General features: G+C 41.5%; 1 protein-coding gene across 2 annotated transcripts in view; it reads left to right on the top strand.

Annotated features, from left to right (window-relative positions):
* The first annotated feature begins 591 nt into the window (after positions 1-591).
* The window catches only part of LOC124033705 (tyrosine-protein kinase Fes/Fps-like), a 41,406-nt gene continuing 18,413 nt past the window's right edge, over positions 592-23,584 (top strand). The window contains exons 1-7 of one of the 2 annotated variants that reach the window (XM_046345898.1): positions 592-987; positions 2,745-3,005; positions 4,433-4,606; positions 13,291-13,387; positions 13,685-13,868; positions 19,265-19,402; positions 19,514-19,633. In XM_046345898.1, coding sequence (XP_046201854.1) covers positions 2,781-3,005; positions 4,433-4,606; positions 13,291-13,387; positions 13,685-13,868; positions 19,265-19,402; positions 19,514-19,633 — 938 coding nt within the window. In that variant the 5' untranslated portion in view covers positions 592-987; positions 2,745-2,780. The remainder of the gene's footprint in view (positions 988-2,744; positions 3,006-4,432; positions 4,607-13,290; positions 13,388-13,684; positions 13,869-19,264; positions 19,403-19,513; positions 19,634-23,584) is intronic. The other variant, XM_046345897.1, reaches the window with a different exon arrangement.

Here is a 23,584-nt window from a genome sequence, read left to right as displayed (position 1 = left end):
TAGAAGTCAGTGATTGCATCCATAGCAGTTTGTATGAATTTACATAGAATACATGTTAACAGAATGGAGAGGGAGAGAGGATGTTGCTGTACTCCCATATAAGGCCCTTGCTTCCAATACAATTGAAGGCCACAATTTTCACAGTGATCTAGGATAACCTCCCCCTTGTCAATGTAAACTTATCCTAAAATCAGTACTCTTTGTGAATATGGGCTCTGGCCTGTTGGCAATGTCTCTTGGCCTGAAATGCAACAAAGAAGTCACCTTTTCCTAGAGCGATTTACACTGTTATCAAAACGTCACGCCAGGGTAAGCCTACACGAGCCACAGCCCTTATTTTCGTGTGTTTCTAATATTTCCGATGGGGAAAATGTATGTAGGAAAACGATTGGAACAATTTCCCTGTTTGCCCGCTAGGTTTTATGGGTATTATGACTCATACTGTGATGGTGCATTCCTATGCATGTACATTTCATACTTATACATTTCATTGTGCTGTAGGTTGGTGTTATGTATGTGGCAGGTGTTCTACAGCATTTTCAGAAAGTATAATTTTGGATCATAAATGTCACTCGGGCAAGTACTCTAGGCCAACCGCTGCTCAAGCTAATGTTGTGTTCCAATTTAGTCACCTGCTTAGCGTAATTATAGTTCCCGTTAATCCACGCAGTTAATGAGCTGTTATGTTCTTGAACCGTGCTGTACACATAGGACATTAAAACCAGGGCTGTACCAAGCTTTCCGTCCCGAAGAGGACGTAGTCACTCACCTCCCCAGTCAGTCCCGCTTTGATAGGACAGTGCTGGCTTCCTGCTTTTTATGTTTCTGATGCGAGTATGGTCGCCGTGCCAGACCAGTGATATCAATACTACCTCACTGTAACAGTTTCTGTCGGCACAATTAATACCTCCTCGATAAGAATCGTCATAGCCTACATATTCTATAAATATTTGAAACGTCGGAGTGAACTGCTTGCAATAACCTGAGGTGAGAATATTTTTTTGTCGACGTAAACTACACTACAGTATACTATTATTTAACTCTTAATGATAGCCGACATGGGCTATTGATAATGATACCATTTGTATCGGATTCAACAGCTAGCTACACATGCACATCTCCCTATGAAGTTAGATAAAGGATTTTATGTGATCGAATTTCGATCATGAGAAACTCAGCAGGGCGTGTTTACATGTTCAGTTGAAGGTTTCGTCAACACATTACTCATCCCTGCTTTATGTACACAGAACAAATATATAAATGCAACCATTTCAAAGATTTTACTGAGTTACAGTTTATATAAGGAAATCAGTCAACTGAAATAAATAAATTAGGCACTAATCTATGGATTTCCCATGACATGCATCTCTTGGTCACAGATACCTTAAAAAAGGGGCGTGGATCAGAAAACCAGTCAGTATCTGGTATGACCATAATTTGCTTCATGCATTGGGATACATCTCATTCTCATAGAGTTGATCAGGCTGTTGATTGTGGCCTGTGGTATGTTGTCCCACTCCTCTTCAATGGTTATTCGAAGTTGCTGGATATTGGGTGGAACTGGAACACGCTGTCATATACGTCACTCCAGAGCATCCCAAACAGGCTCATTTCGGTGACATGTCTGGTGAGTATGCAGGCCATGGAAGAACTGGGACATTTTCAGCTTCCAGTAATTGCGTACAGATCCTTGTGACATGGTGACGTACATTATCATGCTGAAACATGAGGTGATGGTAGGGGATGAATTCCATGACAATGGGCCTCGGGATCTCGTCACGGTACCGGCATTCAAATTTGCCATTGATAAAATGCATTTATGTTTGTTGTTCATAGCTTATGCCTGCCCATACCATAACCCCACCGCAACCATGGGGCACTCTGTAAACAACGTTGACATCAGCAAACTGCTCACCCACACGACGCCATACACGTGGTCTGCGGTTGTGAGGCCAGTCGGACTTGCTGTCAAATTATCTAAAATTAAGCTGGAAGCGGCTTATGGTAGATAAATTAACATTCAGTTCTCTGGCTACAGCTCTGCTGGACATTCCTGCAGTCAGCATGCCAGTTGCACACACTCTCAATTTAAGAGATCTGTGGCATTGGGTTGTGTGAGAAAACGGCACATTTAAGAGTGCCCTTTTTTGTCCCTGGCACAAAGTTCATGTGTGTAAACATCATGCGCTTTTATCAGCTTCCTTGATATACCACACCGGTCAGGTGGATGGATCATCTTGGCAAAGGAGAGTGGTTATGGATGATGCCAGAGTTCCACAGTAGGCTGCATTATATTAAGCCTCAAATTAAACTTACTTTACCATTCTACTCTGTACTAGTATAATAACTCACTTAGTAAAATTATACTAAAACCAATAAACAGTTTAGAGTCGTGTCACCCTTCTGATCAGTTCTGTATTTCAAGAGGAAGTGCCTCCTAACTGTTTTCTCCCTTGAAAATAAGTAACCCAGAAGTGAAACCCTCCACATGCCACAACTTGTTTAAATAAATAATCAGTTGTGTAGTCTTGGTATTATTTATACACCTTAACTCACAAGTTTAACTAATTCACCTGACTCTACAGTCCAGTAAAGAAAGTACACCCAAAGTTCAGAGTCTAGACTGAGGATACATCCCATGCATTCTCATTCAGTTTTTATTTTCATCTTTCTGCACCTTATTAGCCAGGTCACATGTGTGTGTGGTTTATTCTCACATCCACTCCAGTGTTTACTGTCTACAGTTTGACTGGGTTACCACTCCTCTGGGTGCAGATCTGATGGGGTTTGGGGAGGACCTGTGGTGTCCCCAGGCCCACGCGGCCCTGATGCGGCTGCAGGACTCGGAGCTGCGTCTGATGGAGGTGATGAAGAAGTGGATGAGCCAGCGGTCCAAGAGCGACCGGGAGTTCTCTGTTCAGCTGCACCAGATGGCTGCCATGGTTGAGAAACTGGAGGGGCCCCAGCCTGGGGGAGGACCGGACTACATCAGCCAGCTCAATCAGGTACTCTCTGGGTCTATTTGATTGACATTTTTTCTTGTTGACCGCACCTCTTTTGATTTGAAAGAAACTTTCAATACATATTTGCCCATCATAGAAGTGGTCAGAAAGTAACTTTTTGGACCTGAATGCCAAAACATTTAGAAGATAGAAGTGCTCAATGTTGAACCATTTTGCATACCCCGCAATGAGACATCCATGTCTTCGTCACTGGAAAAGATAAACGGTTGGGTTTGATATAATTTAAAAGCTTACAAACAGGGTTGTCATTATTTTATTATTTATTGAAAAAAAATCTATAATAATAAAACTTTAATATTGACCTTTAATATCAATTATTTAACACGTAATTTTTTTTACAATTTTCTCATATGTTGTAGCTTAGACCCTGTTTTACATCATCCGATGTGTTTGTGTAGTGCCTGCCATCAGTTGATACACATCATGCTCTTGAGTACAGGGTGGGTGACAGTTGTTTGAAATTATACTGTCAATCTTCCATAGAAAACTTATTGAATTTTTTATTATTCGAACCAGGGACTGCAGTGACGCCTTTAGCCATTCCTATTTATGTTGACATTCGACGGTTGGTGGGTCAGTTGCCATCTTTGTGGTAGTAATTGGAAGTAAAAATGTATATTACATTTCAATGATGTACCAGCTAAATTGCAGTGGTCTGGGATATGTCCATATATTTTCATGACACCCACCCTCTTTTCAAAAGTATACTGCGTCTCAACCGATGGTAGGAACAATATAAACATCTCAGATTATGTAAAATAGGGTCTAAGCTACAACATAAGGCAAAACAAAAAAAACGTACTTTACTCATTTGTAGGTAATTGACGGATAAAAAATGACATTATTTTTTGTTTGACAACCTTGTTAAAGTTTTTAAATTATGTCAAACTCAATCATTTATCTTTTCCAATGATTAAGACATGTACAGTATGTCTCATGGTGGGGTAGGTGAAATGGGTCAACTTTGAGCACCTCTAACTCCGAAATGTTTTTGCATTCCGGTCCATTAAGTCCCTTTCTGACCACTTACTTCAACCATGGGCAAATATGAATGGGACGTTTCATTCAAATCAAAAGGGGTGCGGTCAAAAAGTAATTGAAATCAAGTGGAATGACCCTTACACTATATCAGTGGGTTTTAGCAAGCTCACTGGTTTAGACATGAGACCACATCCACCCCCAGCTGCAAAGTGGACTTGACCTTTCAAACATTATTGATGATTGAGCATTACGTTTGATCAGTAGATGGCGATATGCAGAGCATTCACTTTATTAATTCTGTCTCTCCCTGTCTCTTTTTCTCTCTCTGGCCTCCTTCCTCTTTCAGTCGTGGGGTGTGCTGGTGGCTCAGACGGAGAGTATTCTCTTTATTAATTCAGTCTCTCTCTCTGGCCTCCTTCCTCTTTCAGTCGTGGGGTGTGCTGGTGGCTCAGACTGAGAGTTTGAGTCGTGTGATGCGGCGGCAGTCTGAAGACCTGCAAGTTGGGCCTCTCAGCAAACTGACCCTGCTGATCAGAGACAAGCAGCAGCTCAGGAAAACCTACACAGAGCAGTGGAGCCAGCTCAGCCAGGAGCTCAGCAGGGTCAGACACACACACACACACACACACACACACACACACACACACACACACACACACACACACACACACACACACACACACACACACACACACACACACACACACACACACACACACACACACACACACACACACACACACACACACACACACACACACACACACACACACACACACACACACACACACAGATGAACATATCACTTATGAGTTCTGATAGTTTCTTTGGTTACCACTCTATTTTAGAGACAGTATACATCTCTATGTAGAGCCTTTTGTCACTGATCATGTCAGTGGCAAAAAACACTTCAGTGAGCAGGCCTTTCTAATCGACCTGGCCCGGGTATCCTGGAAGGATATTGACCTCATCCCGTCAGTAGAGGATGCCTGGTTGCTCTTCAAAAGTGCTTTCCCCATTCAAAATAATGTAGAAATAAGAACAGATATAGCCCTTGGTTCACCCCAGACTTGACTGCCCTTGACCAGCACAAAAACATCCTGTGGTGTTCTGCATTAGCATTGAATAGCTCCCGCGAGATAAAAAACTTCAGGGAAGTCAGGAACCAATATACTCAGCTAAGGCTAGCTTTTTCAAACAGAAATTTGCTTCCTGTAGCACAAATTCCAAAAAGGTTTGGGATACCGTAAAGTCCATGGAGAATAAGAGCACTTCCTCCGAGCTGCCCACTGCACTGAGGCTAGGAAATACTGTCACCTCCGATTAAATCTATGATAATTGAGAATTTCAAAAAGCATTTTTCTACGGCTGGCCATACTTTCCACCTGGCTACCCCGGCCAACAGCTCTGCAACCCCTGCAGCAACTTGCCCAACCCCCCCACTTCTCCTTCACTCAAATCCAGACAGCTGATGTTCTGAAAGAGTTGCAAAATCTGGTCCCTCTCTTTCTAAAATGATCAGCTGAAATTGTTGCAACCCCTATCACTAACCTGTTCAACCTCTCTTTCGTATCGTCTGAGATCCCCAAAGATTGGAAAGCTGCCGTGGTCATCCCCCTCTTCAAAGGGGGAGACACTCTACACCCAAATTGTTCAGACCTATATCCATCCTGCCCTGCCTTTTGAAAATCTCCGAAAGGCAAGTTAACAAACAGATCACCGACCATTTTGAATCCCACTGTACCTTCTCCACTATGCAATCTGGTTTCTGAGCTGGTCATGAGTGCACCCCAGCCATGCTCAAGATCCTAAACGATATCATAACTGCCATCGATAAAAGACAGTACTGTGCAGCCATCTTCGTCGACCTGGCCAAGGCTTTCGACTTTGTCAATCACTGCATTCTTATCGGCAGACTCAATAGCCTTGGTTTCTCAAATGACTGCCTCGCCTGGTTCACCAACTACTTCTCAGATAGAGTTCAGTGTGTCAAATCGGAGGGCATGTTGTCCGGACCTATTGCAGTCTCTATGGGCGTCCCACAGGGTTAAATTCTCGGACCAACTCTTTTCTCTTTATATATCAATGATGTCGCTCTTGCTGCTGGTGATTCTCTGATCCACCTCTATGCAGACAACACCATTCTGTATACTTCTGGCCCTTCTTTGGACACTGTGTTAACAAACCTCCAAATTAGCATCAATGCCATACAACACTCCTTCCGTGGTCTCAAACTACTTTTAAATGCTAGTAAAACTAAATGCATGCTCTTCAACCGATCGTTGCCCACACCCGCCCGCCCGACTAGCATAACTACTCTGGATGGTTCTGACTTAGAATATGTGGACAACTACAAATAACTAGGTGTCTGGTTAGACTGTAAACTCTCCTTCCAGACTCACATTAAGCATCTCCAAACCAAAATTAAATCTAGAATTAGCTTTCTATTTCGCAACAAAGCCTCCTTTACTCATGCTGCCAAACATACCCTCGTAAAACTGACTATCCTACCGATCCTTGACTTCAGCGAAGTCATTTACAAAATAGCCTCCAACGCTCTACTCAGCAAACTGGATGTAGTCTATCACAGTGCCATCCATTTTGTATGCTCTCGTTGGCTGGCCCGCACTACATATTCGTCGCCAAACCCACTGGCTCCAGGTCATCTATAAGTCATTGCTAGGTAAAGCCCCGCCTTATCTCAGCTCACTGGTCACCATAGCAACACCCACCCGTATCTCTGGCTCCAGCAGGTATATTTCACTGGTCATCCCCAAATCCAACACCTCCTTTAGCTGCATTTCCTTTCAGTTCTCTGCTGCCATTGACTAGAACGTATTGCAAAAATCACTGAAGCTGGAGTCTAATATCTCCCCCTCTTTCTTTAATTATCAGCTGTCAGAGCAGCTTACCGATCACTGTACCTGTACACAGCCAATCTGTAAATAGCACACCCAACTACCTCATCCCCATATTTTTATTAATCCTCTTGCTCTTTTGCACCCCAGTATTTCTACTTGCACATCAACATCTGCACATCTATCACTCCAGTGTTAATGCTAAATTGTAATTATTTTGCCTCCATGGCCTATTTATTGCCTTTACCTCCCTACTCTTCTACATTTGTATACACTGTACATATATTTTTCTATTGTGTTATTGACTGTACGTTTGTTTATGTGTAACTCTGTTGTTGTTTTTGTCGCACTGCTTTGCTTTATCTTGGCCAGGTTGCAGTTGTAAATGAGAACTTGTTCTCAACTGGTCTACCTGGTTAAACAAAGGTGAAATAAAAAAAGGAAATGTACAAATAATATTGATCAAAGATCCTGTTTCACAAAGGGCTATTACTGTAAGACTATTAATATGACTAATATTAAGGCTTATTGCGCCTACATACCTTTCATAGGAATACTGTTATCACCTGAAACAAACAGTCAAAACAGACGGTCACCGTGTACTAATATCTGTTTTATGATGTTCTTCATTTGAAGATCGTGGCGTAGGTTGCAAAGAAAGCTGTTTTAAACTTTGGGCTTGAAATAGTTAAAAGAACCACAAATGTGTGAATATAATGCATTCCCTTTTCACCAGTGTGGATATGCAGCAGGCGCTCCTCATTGAGATGCAGAGCTGCACAGTTATTGCAACTTCATTAACAGACAGCACTCAGTTGAAATGAAAGCCAATGGGCTGTAACTGAGTTTGGCCATTGTTGTCTAATTGAGAACTGCTCTTGCATAGCAAATGCATTTTGATGAGCAAAAGCCATCGGGACTTTAATATGACAATAGTTTTTGCCCTTTCCATGGTTTCTATCATTACCCTATTACGGCGAGCAAATGATGTGTTAATCTTTAATGAATTGTTAGGTTTATGGGTTGCAGTTTGTACATTGCCTGGGTCAGGTTTTGCCTTAGTACCCATGTACAGTACACTACAAACAAGTCACAGGCGTCATGCAGACATGTATAATTAACCTTTTGTGAACTTTTGTGAAACACCACAGCACAGTTGAAAAATATATGACAAATATAAATCAAAACTGGATGGTTTTCAGAGATAGATGGGAGGGGTTGAGTGGTTGAAGGATGGGATTAAAAACAAACAAAAGATTACTATTGTAAAATATGCTGTGTCTGTAAATCAATCAATCAATCAAATGTATTTATAAAGCCCTTTTTACATCAGCCTATGTCACAAAGTGTTATACAGAAACCCAGCCTAAAATCCTAAACAGCAAGCAATGCAGATGTAGAAGCACGGTGTCTAGGAAAAACTCCCTAGAAAGTCAGGAATCTAGGAAGAAACTTAGAGAGGAACCAGGCTCTGAGGGGTGGCCGGTCCTCTTCTGGTTGTGCCGGGTGGAGATTATAACAGTACGTGGCCAAGATGTTCAAACGTTCATAGATGACCAGCAGGGTCAAGTAATAATAATAATCACAGTGGGTGCAACAGGTCAGCACCTCAGGAGTAAATGTCAGTTGGCTTTTCATAGTCTGTTGTTCAGAGTTAGACAGCAGGTGCGGGCGAGTGTGGGGGGGTTGGGAGAATACTTAAATTCACACAGGACACTGGATAAGACAGGAGAAATACTCCAGATATAACAGACTGACCCTAACCCCCGACACAAACTATTGCAGCATAATTACTGGAGGCTGAAACAGGAGGGTTAGTATGTAGAAGCCTAAGTGTTGTTAATTATTTTACTCCAATTAGGGGAGGGATGGTAGGGTTAGGGGAAATAATAAAGGAAAATATATGGTGTGTGTGTGTGTGTGTGTGTGTGTGTGTGTGTGTGTGTGTGTGTGTGTGTGTGTGTGTGTGTGTGTGTGTGTGTGTGTGTGTGTGTGTGTGTGTGTGTGTGTGTGTGTGTGTGTGTGTGTGTGTGTGTGTATACAGTTGAAGTCGGAAGTTTACATACAGTGGGCAAAAAAAATATTTAGACAGCCACCAATTGTGCAAGTTCTCCCACTTAAAAAGATGAGGCCTGTCATTTTCATCATAGGTACACTTCAACTATGACAGACAAAATGAGAAATAAAATCCAGAAAATCACATTGTAGGATTTTTAATGAATTTATTTGCAAATTATGGTGGAAAATAAGTATTTGGTCACCTACAAACAAACATGATTTCTGGCTCTCACAGACCTGTAACTCCTTCTTTAAAAGGCTCCTCTGTCCTCCACTTGTTACCTGTATTAATGGCACCTGTTTGAACTTGTTATCAGTATAAAAGACACCTGTCCACAACCTCAAACAGTCACACTCCAAACTCCACTATGGCCAAGACCAAAGAGCTGCCAAAGGACACCAGAAACAAAATTGTAGACCTGCACCAGGCTGGGAAGACTGAATCTGCAATAGGTAAGCAGCTTGGTTTGAAGAAATCAACTGTGGGAGCAATTATTTGGAAATGGAAGACATACAAGACCACTGATAATCTCCCTCGATCTGGGGCTCCACGCAAGATATCACCCCGTGGGGTCAAAATGATCACAAGAACGGTGAGCAAAAATCCCAGAACCACACGGGGGGACCTAGTGAATGACCTGCAAAGAGCTGGGACCAAAGTAACAAAGCCTACCATCAGCAAGGGCATTGAAGATGAAACGTGGCTGGGTCTTTCAGCATGACAATGATCCCAAACACACCGCCCGGGCAACGAAGGAGTGGCTTCGTAAGAAGCATTTCAAGGTCCTAGAGTGGCCTAGCCAATCTCCAGATCTCAACCCCATAGAAAATCTTTGGAGGGAGTTGAAAGTCCGTGTTGCCCAGCAACAGCCCCAAAACATCACTGCTCTAGAGGAGATCTGCATGGAGGAATGGGCCAAAATACCAGCAACAGTGTGTGAAAACCTTGTGAAGACTTACAGAAAACGTTTGACCTCTGTCATTGCCAACAAAGGGTATATAACAAAATATTGAGATAAACTTTTGTTATTGACCAAACACTTATTTTCCACCTTAATTTGCTAATAAATTCAGTAAAATTCCTACAATGTGATCTTCTGGATTTTTTTTCTAATTTTGTCTGTCATAGTTGAAGTGTACCTATGATGAAAATTACAGGCCTCTCATCTTTTTAAGTGGGAGAACTTGCACAATTGGTGGCTGACTAAATACTTTTTTGCCCCACTGTACACCTTAGCCAAATACATTTAAACTCAGTTTTTCATAATTCCTGACATTTAATCCAGTAAAAATTCCCTGTTTTAGGTCAGTTAGGATCACCACTTTACTTTAAGAATGTGAAATGTCAGAATAATAGTAGAGAGAATGATTTATTTCAGTTTTAATTTTTTCATCACATTCCCAGTGGGTCAGAAGTATACATACACTCAATTAGTATTTGGTAGCATTGCCTTTAAATTGTTTAACTTGCATTAAATGTTTCAGGTAGCCTTCCACAAGCTTCCCACAATAAGTTGGGTGACTTTTGGCCCATTCCTCCTGACAGAGCTGGTGTAACTTTTAGGCCTCCTTGCTCGCACACACTTTTTCAGTTCTGCCCACAAATGTTCTATGTGATTGAGATCAGGGCTTTGTGATGGCCACTCCAATACCTTGACTTTGTTGTCCTTAAGCCATTTTGACACAACTTTGGAAGTATGCTTGGAGTCATTGTCCATTTGGAAGACACATTCATTTCCTGACTGATGTCTTGAGATGTTGCTTCAATATATCCACATAATTTTCCTCCCTCATGATACCATCTATTTTGTGAAGTGCAACAGGCCCTCCTGCAGCAAAGCACCCCCACAACATGATGCTGCCACCTCCGTGCTTCACGGTTGGGGGTGGTGTTCTTTGGCTTGCAAGCCTCCCCCTTTTTCCTCCGAACATATCGATGGTAATAATGGCCAAACAGTTCTATTTTTGTTTCATCAGACCAGAGGACATTTCTCCAATAAGTATGATCTTTGTCCCCATGTGCAGTTGCAAACCGTAGTCTGGCTTTTTAATGTCGGTTTTGGAGCAGTGGCTTCTTCCTTGCTGAGCAGCCTTTCAGGTTATGTCAATATAGGAACTGTTTTACTGTGGATATAGATTATTTTGTACCTGTTTCCTCCAGCATCTTCACAAGGTCCTTTGCTGTTCTGGGATTGCTTTGCACTTTTCGCACCAAAGTACGTTCAACTCTAGGAACCAGAAGGTGTCTCATTCCTGAGCAGTATGACAGCTGTGTACAGATGAACGTGGTACCTTCAGGCCTTTGGAAATTGTTCCCAAGGATGAACCAGACTTGTAGAGGTCTACAATTTATTTTCTGAGGTCTTGGCTGATTTCTTTTGATTTTCCCATGATGTCAAGCAAAGAGGCACTGAGTTTGAAGGTAGGCCTTGAAATACATTCACAGGTACACCTCCAATTGACTCAAATTATGTCAATTAGCCTATCAGAAGCTTCTAAAGCCATGATATTATTTTCTGGGATTTTCCAAGCTGTTAATAGGCACAGTCAACTTAGTGTCTGTAAACTTCTGACCCACTGGAATTGTGATACAGTGAAATAATCTGTCTGTAAACAATTGTTGGAAAAGTTACTTGTGTCATGCACAAGTAGATGTCCTAACCGACTTGCCAAAACTATAGTTTGTTAACAAGAAATTTGTGGAGTGGTTGAAAAGCGAGTTTTAATGACTCCAACCTAAGTGTATGTAAACTTCCGACTTCAACTGTATATATACAAATGGGGGATTGGAGATGATGCAGACAATTACATTGATGGATGCCACAATCTATCTGCAGTAATAAATCTGATGTACACCCTAAAAAATAGTTATTTTTAACCTTAGATTAGTGGTCACCAACCGGTCAATTGCGGTCGACTGGTCGATCTCAAGGCATTCCTAGTCGATCACCAAACATTTCTGTAAATAAAACTACGATAAAGCCTTGTTCCTATTTTTTATTTTGTTATGTTTTTTGTTTCATGCTGTTGGCGGTAGGTGCACTTCATTCAGCAGCCCCAGTCCCGGGAAGGCAAAGTTTTAACCATTTCATGTGTCAGAAGGTAGAACTCCGCCTACCCAGCGAACCTAGAGAACAAATCAAGTGCACCGTCATTGTCATAGCAAAGTTGATACTGTGAAATGTTTTAACTAATACAGCAAAGAGCTACTGTTTTTATGAGTAAGTTCATGTTTAAGTTGTTGTTCAACACTGTCAGCACCTTGTTCAACACTTTTATAATCCATAAAATACACTTTCTCACTACTTCCACTCATGCTACAACCAGCACTGCAGCTGCAATGAATGATTGTATCAAATTTTTGATAAGCTTGCATTGTTGTTATTATTAGTGGCTTGTCTTTTTTAATATCGAGGAATATTTCTCTTTCTCTGATCATAGGAATAACAACATGAATTGGTACATAAGGCAGAAACAATGCAGTGTGACTTGAGTTTTGCCATCAGCTAGAAGACTGTTTGTTCTCTTTTCTCAGCGGAGTTACCGCTGCTCCCTGCCTCCCCTCAGACTGAACATCAGATGCAGGCCATCAGTCCAGTAAAATAATAATAATAATACTATGCTCACTCAGCTCTGCCTCTCAAGTACTACAACAAATTATCTATTCCCAATAATTTCAAAATTGTCTGAGAAGAACATAATTGGCAGGGCAATTCAAGCATAGCCAATATACAGTGATAATGTATTTGGCCTATAGCCTACTGCACAAACATCATTGCTACAGAACTGTTTTTAATTGGTTAATGTTACATAGGCATTTTGACTCAGAAAGTGATCATGACTCAGATAGGTTGGTGACCACTGCCTTAGATGGTGGCTTAATGGAAATGTTAAGGGTAAAGAATTGCAGTCAAACCAGTTTCTGTTACCAGGGCCTCTGATGTCACCGACCACTTCCTGTGTGCCTCTACCTCTGAGTTGAGAGGTGTTGGGATACAGACCTGTAGGGTCTGGGTTCCCGGTCTTTCCTGCCTGGTCTTTCTACTCTCTCTCATCTGTCTGTGTTGTCTCAGACGTGGCAAAGCTGGGGTCAAACAAAAGCCTGCGTTGTGAAGGCACTCCCACTTTTAACAAACCACACCCGTATCACTTGTTTGTACAGTATCACCTCCACTCCTTTTTAAGTACATTTATGATCCCCTCCTTTCCCTCTGATGACGGTGCTGTGTGGTTAGATAGTAGAAATGTATTTGAGGACTCTCATTGTTCTTAGAGAGTGGCTGAATAGCTCTCTACTCGTCCCATTTGTTCTTCAATTTATGCACCTTGTTTGGATGAAGTAACACTAATATACCCTTTCCATTTGTCAGGTGACCCAGACAGAGCTGGAGAGGCTGAAGGCCAGCTATAGACAGCTGGTGAGGGATGCAGGGCAGGCAAAGAGGAAGTACCAGGAGGCCAGTAAAGGTGGGGAAGCTCACTCTGTCTGGCTCCGTCTCATTTCTCCAAACAGCACAGACCCACTCTCACTTTGACTGACTGAAAGGATTACATTCTGGAAAACAGATGATCATTACCTCCTGATAGTTCTGTTTAGACAACTGGTGTCCTAATGATTCACCAAATTAACACAGTTGATCATATTAGTAGTGACTATTTGTCATGTGTATTGTTTTTCCACTTCTATGCTACATTTGTGTGTGTTCTACTGATATATATATATATATATACATCTATATATACATATATCTTGTGTCTGTTTAGATAAAGAACGTGAGCGTGCGAGGGAGCGCTATGTGAAGGCTACTCTGAGGCTCCATGAGCTTCATAATGAGTATGTGCTGTCAGTCAGAGCAGCCCAGGTGTACCATCAGCACCACTACAGCCAGGCCCAACCTGCCCTGCTCATGGCACTACAGAGCCTACAGCAGGAGATGGTACTTGTACTGTAAGTGTGTGTGTGTGGGTGATTGAGGGGAAAGCACAACTCTGTCAGTGAATTCCCAGTCAGTGATGATCATATTGTGTGTGTACAGCGCGGTACAGCCTTATTCTAAAATTGTTTAAAGAAAACAATTTCCTCAGCAATCTACATACAATACCCCATAATGACAAAGCGAAAACTGTTTTTTATACATTTTGCACATAAAAAACTGAAATACCTTATTTAGATAAATATTCAGACCCTTTGCTATGAGACTCGAAATTGAGCTCAGGTGCATCCTGTTTCCATTGATCATCCTTGAGATGTTTCTACAACTTGATTGGAATCTACCTGTGGTAAATTCAATTGATTGGACATGATGATTTGTATTATTGACTGTATGTTTGTTTTACTCCATGTGTAACTCTGTGTCGTTGTATGTTTCGAACTGCTTTGCTTTATCTTGGCCAGGTCGCAATTGTAAATGAGAACTTGTTCTCAACTTGCCTACCTGGTTAAATAAAGGTGAAATAAAAAATAAAAAATAATAAATTGGAAAGGCACACACTTGTCTAAGGTCCCACAGTTGACAGTACATGTCAGAGCAAAAACCAAGCCATGAGGTCGAAAGAATTGTCCGTAGAGCTCCAAGACAAGATTGTGTCGAGGCACAGATCTGGGGAAGGGTACCAAAACATTTCTGCCGCATTGAAGGTTCCCAAGAACACAGTGGCCTCCATCAGTATTAATTGGAAGAAGTTCGGAACCGCCAAGACAACCTAGAACTCGCCGCCCGGTCAAACTGAGCAATCGGGGGAGAAGAGCCTTGGTCAGGGAGTTGATCAAGAACCCGATGGTCACTCTGACAGAGCTCTAGAGTTCCTCTGTGGAAATTGGAGAACCTTCCAGAAGGACAACCATCTCTGCAGCACACCGCCAATCAGGCCTTTATGGTAAAGTGGCCAGCCGGAGACCACTCTTCAGTAAAAGGCACATGACAACCCACTTGGAGTTTGCCAAAAGGCACCTGAAGACTCTCAGATCATGAGAAACAATTTTCTCTGGTCTGATGAAACCAAGATTGTACTCTTTGGCCTGAATGCCAAGCGTCGTGTCTGGAAGAAACCTGGCCCCATCCCTACGGTGAAGCGTGGTGGCAGCATCATGCTGTGGGGATGTTTTTCAGTGGCAGGGAGAAAAGTCAGGATCAGGGCAAAGATGAACGGAGCAAAGTACAGAGAGATCCTTGATGAAAACCTGCTCTAGACCACTCATGACCTCAGACTGGGGTGAAGGTTCACCATCCAACAGGACAACGACCCTAAGCACACAGCCAAGACAACGCAGGAGTGGCTTCGGGACAAGTCTCTGAATTAAAATAATAATAATAATTTAAACTTTATTCAACCAGGTAGGCCCGTTGAGAAACAAGATCTCATTTTCAACTTGTGACCTGGCCAAGATAAAGCAAAGCAGTGCGACTAAAAACAACAACACAGAGTTACACATAGGATAAACAAAACATACAGTCAATAACACAATAGAAAAAGTCTATGTACAGTGTGTGCAGATGAAGTAAGATTAGGGAGTTAAGGCAATAAATAGGCCATGGTGGTGAAATAATGACAATTTAGCATTAACACTAGAGTGATAGATGTGCAAGTAGAGATACTGGGGTGCAAAAGAGCAAGAGGATAAGTAACAATATGGGGTGGGTGTGCTATCTACAGATTGGCTGTGTACAGGTAGAGTGGTTGGTAAGCTGCTCTGATTGTTAATGCTTAAAGTTAGTGAGGGAGATATGTCTCCAGCTTCAGTGATTTTTGCAATTTGTTCCAGTCATTAGCAGCAGAGAACTGTAAGGAAAGGCGGCCAAATGAGGTGTTGGCTTTGGGGATGACCAGTGAAATATACCTGCTGGAGCGCGTGTTGCTATGGTGACTAGTGAGCTGAGATAAGGCGGGGCTTTACGTAGCAAAGACGTAATAATTGACCTGGAGCCAGTGGGTTTGGCGACGAATATGTAGCGAGGGCCAGCCAAAAAGAGCATACAGGTCGCAGTGGTGGGTAGTATATGGACTTTGGTGACAAAACGGATGGCACTGTGATAGACTACATCCAATTTGCTGAGTAGAGTGTTGGAAGCTATTTTGTAAATGACATTGCCGAAGTCAAGGATAGAATAGTCAGTTTTACGAGGGTATGTTTTAGAGGTCGACCGACTATGATTTTTCAACTCCGGTACCGATTATTGGAGGACCAAAAATTGCCGATACTGATTAGTCGGCCGATTTTTTAAAAAAACATTTTTTTATTTGTTTATTCATTTTTAAATGTAAAAAAAAATATATATATATATATATATACATATATTTGTAATAATGACAATTTCAACAATACTGAATGAACAATGAACACTTTTATTTTAACTTAATATAATACATCAATAAAATCAATTTAGTCTCAAATAAATTATGAAACATGTTCAATTTGGTTTAAATAATGCAAAAACAAAGTGTTGGAGAAGAAAGTACAATATGTGCCATGTAAAAAAAGTTCATTGCCCAAAACATGAGAACATATGAAAGCTGGTGGTTCCTTTTAACATGAGTCTTCAATATTCCCAGGTAAGAAGTTTTAGGTTGTAGTAATTATAGGACTATTTCTCTCTCTACCATTTGTATTTCATATACCTTTGACTATTGTTCTAATAGGTACTTTAGTATTGCCAGCCTAATCTTGAGCTTGAAGTCATAAACAGTGCAATGCTTGAAGCATTGCTAAGAGGTGCTGGCAAATGCAGGAAAGTGCTGTTTGAATGAATGCTTATGAGCCTGCTGGTGCCTACCATCGCTCAGTCAGACTGCTCTATCAAATCATAGACTTAATTACAATATAATAACACGCAGAAATTACGAGCCTTAGGTCATTAATATGGTCAAATCCGTAAAGCTATAATTTTGAAAACAAAACGTTTATTCTTTCAGTGAAATACGGAACCGTCCCGTATTTTATCTAACGGGTGGCATCCATAAACCTACATTTTGCTGTTACAATTCACAACCTTCAATGTTATGTCATTATTATGTACAATTCTGGCAAATTAGTTCTCAATGAGCCAGGCGGCCCAAACTGTTGCATATACCCTGACTCTGCGTGCAATGAGCGCAAGAGAAGTGACACAATGTCCCTAGATAATATTGCCTGCTAACATTAATTTATTTTAACTAAATATGCAGGTTTAAAAAATCTATATTTGTGTATTGATTTTAAGAAAGGAATTGATGTTTATGGTTAGGTACATTCGTGCAACGATTGAGATTTTTTCGCAAATGCGCTTTTGTTAAATCATCCTGTCACGCCCTGGTCTAAGTATTTTGTGTTTATCTTCATGTATTGGGTCAGGCCAGGGTGTGGCATGGGTTTTTTGTATGTGGTGTGTATATATTGGGATCGTAGCTAGTGGGGTGATCTAGCAAAGTCTATGGCTGTCTGGAGTGGTTCTCAATCAGAGGCAGGTGTTTATCGTTGTCTCTGATTGGGAACCATATTTAGGCAGCCTTATTCTTTGAGTTTGTCGTGGGTGATTGTCCTTAGTGTCTTTGTTCCTGTCGCTGTGTCAGTTGACAAGTATAGGCTGTTTCGGTTTTCGGTACGTTTATTGTTTTGTAGTGTTTGTGTTATTTCGTGTTTACGTTTGCGATCCATGTTTAATCAAACAATCTACACGCTGTGTTTTGGTCCGACTCTCCTTCACCACACCTAGAAAACCGTTACAGAATCACCCACACCAAACTCAAAGAATATGGCTGCCTAAATATGGTTCCCAATCATAGACAACGATAAACACCTGCCTCTGATTGAGAACCACTCCAGACAGCCATAGACTTTGCTAGATCACCCCACTAGCTACAATCCCGATATATACACACCACATACAAAAAACCCATGCCACACCCTGGCCTGACCCAATACATGAAGATAAACACAAAATACTTAGACCAGGGCGTGACACATCCCCCGTTTGGCGCAGTTGGCTGTCTTTGTTAGGAAGAAATAGTCTTCACACAGTTCGCAACAAACCAGGCGGCCCAAACTGATGCATATACCCTGACTGTGTTGCACAGAACGCAAGATAATTAACCCAAGTTGCCAAGTTAAAATAAATTCATGTTAGCAGGCAATGTTTACTAAATATGCAGGTTTAAAAAATATATACTTGTGTATTGATTTTAAGAAAGGCGTTGATGTTTATGGTTAGGTACACATTGGTGCAATGACAGTGCTTTTTGCGTATGCGCTTGTTAAATCACCCGTTTGGTGATGTAGGCTGTGATTCAATGATAAATTAACAGCCACCGCATCGATTATATACAACGGAGGACAAGCTAGATAAACTAGTAATATCATCAACCATGTGTAGTTAATTAGGGATTATGTTAGGATTGATTTTTGTTTAATAAGATAAGTTTAATGCTAGCTAGCACCTTACCTTGGCTCCGTGATGCACTCGCATAACAGAGACTGCTCCTCGTGGAGTGCAATGTAATCGGCCATAATCGGTGTCCAAAAATGCAGATTACCGATTGTTATGAAAACTTGAAATTGGCCCTAATTAATCGGTCGACCTCCAGTATGTTTGGCAGCATGAGTGAAGGAGGGTTTGTTGCAAAATAGGAAGCCGATTCTAGATTTAATTTGGAATTGGAGATGATTAATGTGAGTCTGGAAGGGGAGTTTACAGTCTAACCAGACACCTAGGTGTTTGTAGTTGTCCACATATTCTACGTCAGAACCTTCCAGAGTTAGTGATGCTAGTCGGGCGGGCGGGTGCGGGCAGCAATCGGTAGAAGAGCATGCATGTCCTTGAGTGGCTCAGCCAGAGCTCGGACTTGAACTCAATCAAACATCTCTGGAGAGACCTGAAAATAGCTGTGCAGCAACCTTCCCCATTCAGCCTGACAGAGCTTGAGAAGATCTGCTGAGAAGAATGGGAGAAACTACCCAAGTACAGGTGTGCCAAGCTTGTACTCAAGATGAATCGAGGCTGTAATCGCTGCCAACGGTGCTTCAACAAAGTAGTGAGTAGAGGGTCTGAATACTTATGTAAATGTCATAGTTCTGTTTAATTTGATATTTTATGAATCAGCAAACATTTCTAAACAGTTTTTGCTTTGTCATTATGGGGTATTGTGTGTAGATTTAATTTTAGAATAAGGCTATAACCTAACAAAATGTGGAAAAAGTTAATGGGTCTGAATACTTTCCGAAGTCACTGTACCTATTTAATAACTGATCATCAAGCCTTTGATTAGATGGTGCATTAGTGCTGGGCTAGAAAAAACCTGCACACCCAGTGGGTCCCCAGACCAGGATTGAATAATACTGTCCTGACCTCTGACTTTTGCCCTGTAACCCAGGAAGGAGATCCTGCAGGAGTACTATGACATGTCCAGTATGCTCCAACATGAGGTGGTATCTGTCCACGAGGAGATGTCTGCTGCTTTGATGGCCATAGAGCCACACAGAGAGTACGAGAGCTTCATCCAACAGAACAGGTATTCAGCTGCAAGTCACTCTGGATAAGAGAATCTGCTAAATTACTCAAATGTAAATATTCAGATCTTAGTGCAGTCAAGAGGCTGAAAAGTTTCACCATGTGTGTTCAGGTCTGTAGGGGAGGTTCCGGTGTGTGTGGAGTTTGACTCTGGTCTTTTGGAGAACACAGATCGACTGAAGACTGGAGAGCTGGAACTAAATGAGCTTACAGTGGAGGGGATCCAGCACAGGTTAGTTTATACACACACACAGACACAGCGCAATCAAAAAGCATTCAGACCCCTTGACTTTTCCCCCAAAAATGTAGATACAGCCTTATTCTAAAATGTACTAAATGTTTTTTTCCTCATCAATCTACATACAATACCACATAATGACACAGCGAAAACAGGTTTTTATATTTTTTTTCACATTTATAAAAACAAAAAACAGATACCTTATATACTTAAGTATTCAGACCCTTTGCAATGAGACTTGAAATTGAAATCAGGTGCATCCTGTTTCCATTGATCATCCTTGAGATGTTTCTACAACTTGATTGGATTCCACCTGTGGTAAATTCAATTGATTGGACATGATTTGGAAAGGCACACGTCTGTCTATACAGTAAGGTTCCCACAGTTGACAGTGCATCTCAGAGAAAAACCAAGTCATGAGGTCGAAGGAATTGTCCGTAGAGCTCTGAGACAGGATTGTGTCAAGGCACAGATCTGGGGAAGGGTACCAAAACATTTCTGCAGCAATGAAGGTCCCCAAGAACAGTTGCCTCCATCATTCTTAAATGGAAGAAGTTCGGAACCGTCAAGACAACCTAGAACTGGCCGCCTGGCCAAACTGAGCAATTGGGGGAGAAGGGCCTTGGTCAGGGAGTTGACCAAGAACCCGATGGTCACTCTGACAGAGCTCTAGAGTTCCTCTGTGGAGATTGAAGAAACTTTCAGAAGGACAACCATCTCTGCAGCACTCCGCCAATCAGGCCTTTATGGTAGAGTGGCCAGCCGGACGCCACTCTCCAGTAAAAGGCACATGACAGCCCATTTGGAGTTTGCCAAAAGGCACCTAAAGACTATCAGATCATGAGAAACAAGATTCTCTGGTCTGATGAAACCAAGATTGAACACTTTGGCCTGAATGCTAAGCGTCACGGCTGGACTAAATCTGGCCCCATCCCTACGGTGAAGCGTGGTGGCAGCATCAAGCTGTGGGGATGTTTTTCAGCGGCAGGGACTAGGAGACTAGTTAGGATTAGACGTTGTCCGATTAATTAGGGCCGATTTCAGGTTTTCATAACAATCGGTAATCAGCATATTTGGATGCCGATTATGGCCGATTACATTGCATTCCACGAGGTAACTGCGTGGCAGGCTTGACCACCTGTTACCTGAGTGCAGCGAGGAGCCAAGGTAAGTTACAAGCTAGAATTAAACTTATCTTTTAAAAAACAATCAATCTAAACATAATCACTAGTTAACTACACATGGTTGATGATATTAGTAGGTTAACTAGCTGTGTTGCATATAATCAATGCGGTGCCTGTTAATTTATTATTGAATTACAGACTACTTCGCCAAAGGAGTGATTTAACAAAAGCACAATCATTGCACGAATGTACCTAACCACAAACATCAATGCCTTTCTTAAAATCAATACACAGAAGTATTTTTTTTTTAAACCTGCATATTTAGTTAAAAGAAATTCATGTTAACTAGGGAAATTGTGTCACTTCTCTTACGTTCATTGCACACCGAGTCAGCAGTTTGGGCTGCCTGGCTCATTGCAAACTAATTTGCCAGAATGTTACATAATTATGACATAACATTGAAGGTTGTGCAATGTAAACAGCAATATTTAGACTTAGGGTTGCCACCCGTTCGATAAAATACGGAACAGTTCTGTATTTCACTGAAAGAATAAAAGTTTTGTTTTCGAAATGATAGTTTACGGATTTGACCATATTAATGACCGAATGCTCGTATTTCTGCGTTTATTATATTATAATTAAGTCTATGATTTGATAGAGCAGTCTGGCTGAGCGGTGGTAGGCAGCAGCAGGCTCGTAAGGACTCATTCAAACTTTACTCCGTTTGCCAGAGGCTCTAAGCAATGCTTGACCACAGAACTGTTTATGACTTCAAGCCTATCAACTCCTGAAATTAGGCTAGCAATACTAAAGTACCTATTAGAACATCCAATAGGCAAAGGTATATGAAATACAAATGGTATAGAGAGAAATAGTCGACGCGTCATAATTCCTATAATAGTAGTATGTATATATCGGCCGATTTGAATCGGTATCGGTTTATTTGGTCCTCCAATAATTGGTATCGCTGTTGAAGAATCATAATCGATCGACCTCTAGTTAGGATGGAGGGAAAGATGAACGGAGCAAAGTACAGAGAGGTCCTTGATGAAAATCTGCTCCAGAGTGCTCAGGACCTCTGACTGAGGCGAAGGTTCACCTTCCAACAGGACAACTACCCTAAGCACACAGCCAAGACAACGCAGCAGTGGCTTTGGGACCAGTCTCTCTGAATGTCTTTGAGTGGCCCAGCCAGAGGCCGGACTTGAACCTGATCGAACACCTGTGGAGAGACCTGAAAATAGCTGTGCAGCAACACTCCCCTTCCAACCTGACAGAGCTTGAGAGGATCTGCAGAGAAGAATGGGAGAAACTCCCCAAATACAGGTGTGCTAAGCTTGTAGCGTCATACCCAAAAAGACTTGGCTGTCATTGCTGCCAAAGGTGCCTCAACAGAGTACTGATTAAGGGTCTGAATACTTAAGTAAATGTGATATTTCCGTTATTTAAAAAAATAAAATTAGCAAAAATGTATAAAAAAACTGTATATTTTAACTCTGTAACGTAACAATAAAAACAAGCCTCCCCCTTTTTCCTCCAAACATAATGATGGTCATTATGGCCAAACAGTTCTATTTTTGTTTCATCATACCAGAGGACATTTCTCCAAAAAGTACTATTTTTGTCTCCATGTGCAGTTGCAAACTGTAGTCAGGCTTTTTTATGGTGGTTTTGGAGCAGTGGTTTCTTTCTTGCTGAGCAGCCTTTCAGGTTATGTCGATATAGGACTTGTTTTACTGTGGATATAGATACTTTTGTACTGGTTTCCTCCAGCATTTTCACAAGGTCCTTTGATGTTGTTCTGGAATTGATTTGCACTTTTCGCACCAAAGTATGTTCATCTCTAGGAGACAGAACGCGTCTCCTTCCTGAGCGGTATGACGGCTGCGTGGTCCCACGGTGTTTATACTTGCGTACTATTGTTTGTACAGATGAATGTGGTACCTTCAGGCGTTTGGAAATTGTTCGTAAGGATGTAGCAGACTTCTGGAGGTCTACAAAAAAGTTTCTGAGGTCTTGGATGATTTATTTTGATTTTCCCATGATGTCAAGCAAAGAGGCACTGAGTTGGAAGATAGGCCTTGAAATACGTCCACAGGTACACCTCCAATTGATTCAAATTATGTCAATTAGCCTATCAGAAGCTTCTAAAGCCATGCCATCATTTTCTGGAATTTTCCAAACTGTTTAAATGCAGTCAACTTAGTGTATGTAAACTTCTGACCCACTGGAAGTGTGATACAGGGAATTATAAGTGAAATAATCTGTCTGTAAACAATTGTTGGAAAAATGTCTTGTATCATGCACAAAGTAGATGTCCTAACCAACTTGCCAAAGCTATAGTTTGTTAACAAGAAATTTGTGGAGGGGTTGAAAACTAGTTTTAATGATTCCAAAGTGTATGTAAACTTCCGACGTCCACTGTGTGTGTGTAAATACAGTGGGGAGAACAAGTATTTGATACACTGCCGATTTTGCAGGTTTTCCTACTTACAAAGCATGTAGAGGTCTGTCATTTTTATCATAGGTACACTTCAACTGTGAGAGAAAATCACATTGTATGATTTTTAAGTAATTCATTAGCATTTTATTGCATGACATAAGTATTTGATACATCAGAAAAGCAGAACTGAATATTTCGCACAGAAATCTTTGTTTGCAATTAAAGGGATCATATGTTTCAGGTAGTTCTTGACCAGGTTTGCACACACTGCAGCAGGGATTTTAGCCCACTCCTCCATACAGACCTCCTCCAGATCCTTCAGGTTTCAGGGCTGTCGCTGGGCAATACGGACTTTCAGCTCCCTCTAAAGATTTTCTA

Source organism: Oncorhynchus gorbuscha, linkage group LG04 (assembly GCF_021184085.1).
Source record: "Oncorhynchus gorbuscha isolate QuinsamMale2020 ecotype Even-year linkage group LG04, OgorEven_v1.0, whole genome shotgun sequence".
Taxonomy (NCBI): domain Eukaryota; kingdom Metazoa; phylum Chordata; class Actinopteri; order Salmoniformes; family Salmonidae; genus Oncorhynchus; species Oncorhynchus gorbuscha.
This window is presented reverse-complemented; position numbering and strand designations above follow the sequence as displayed.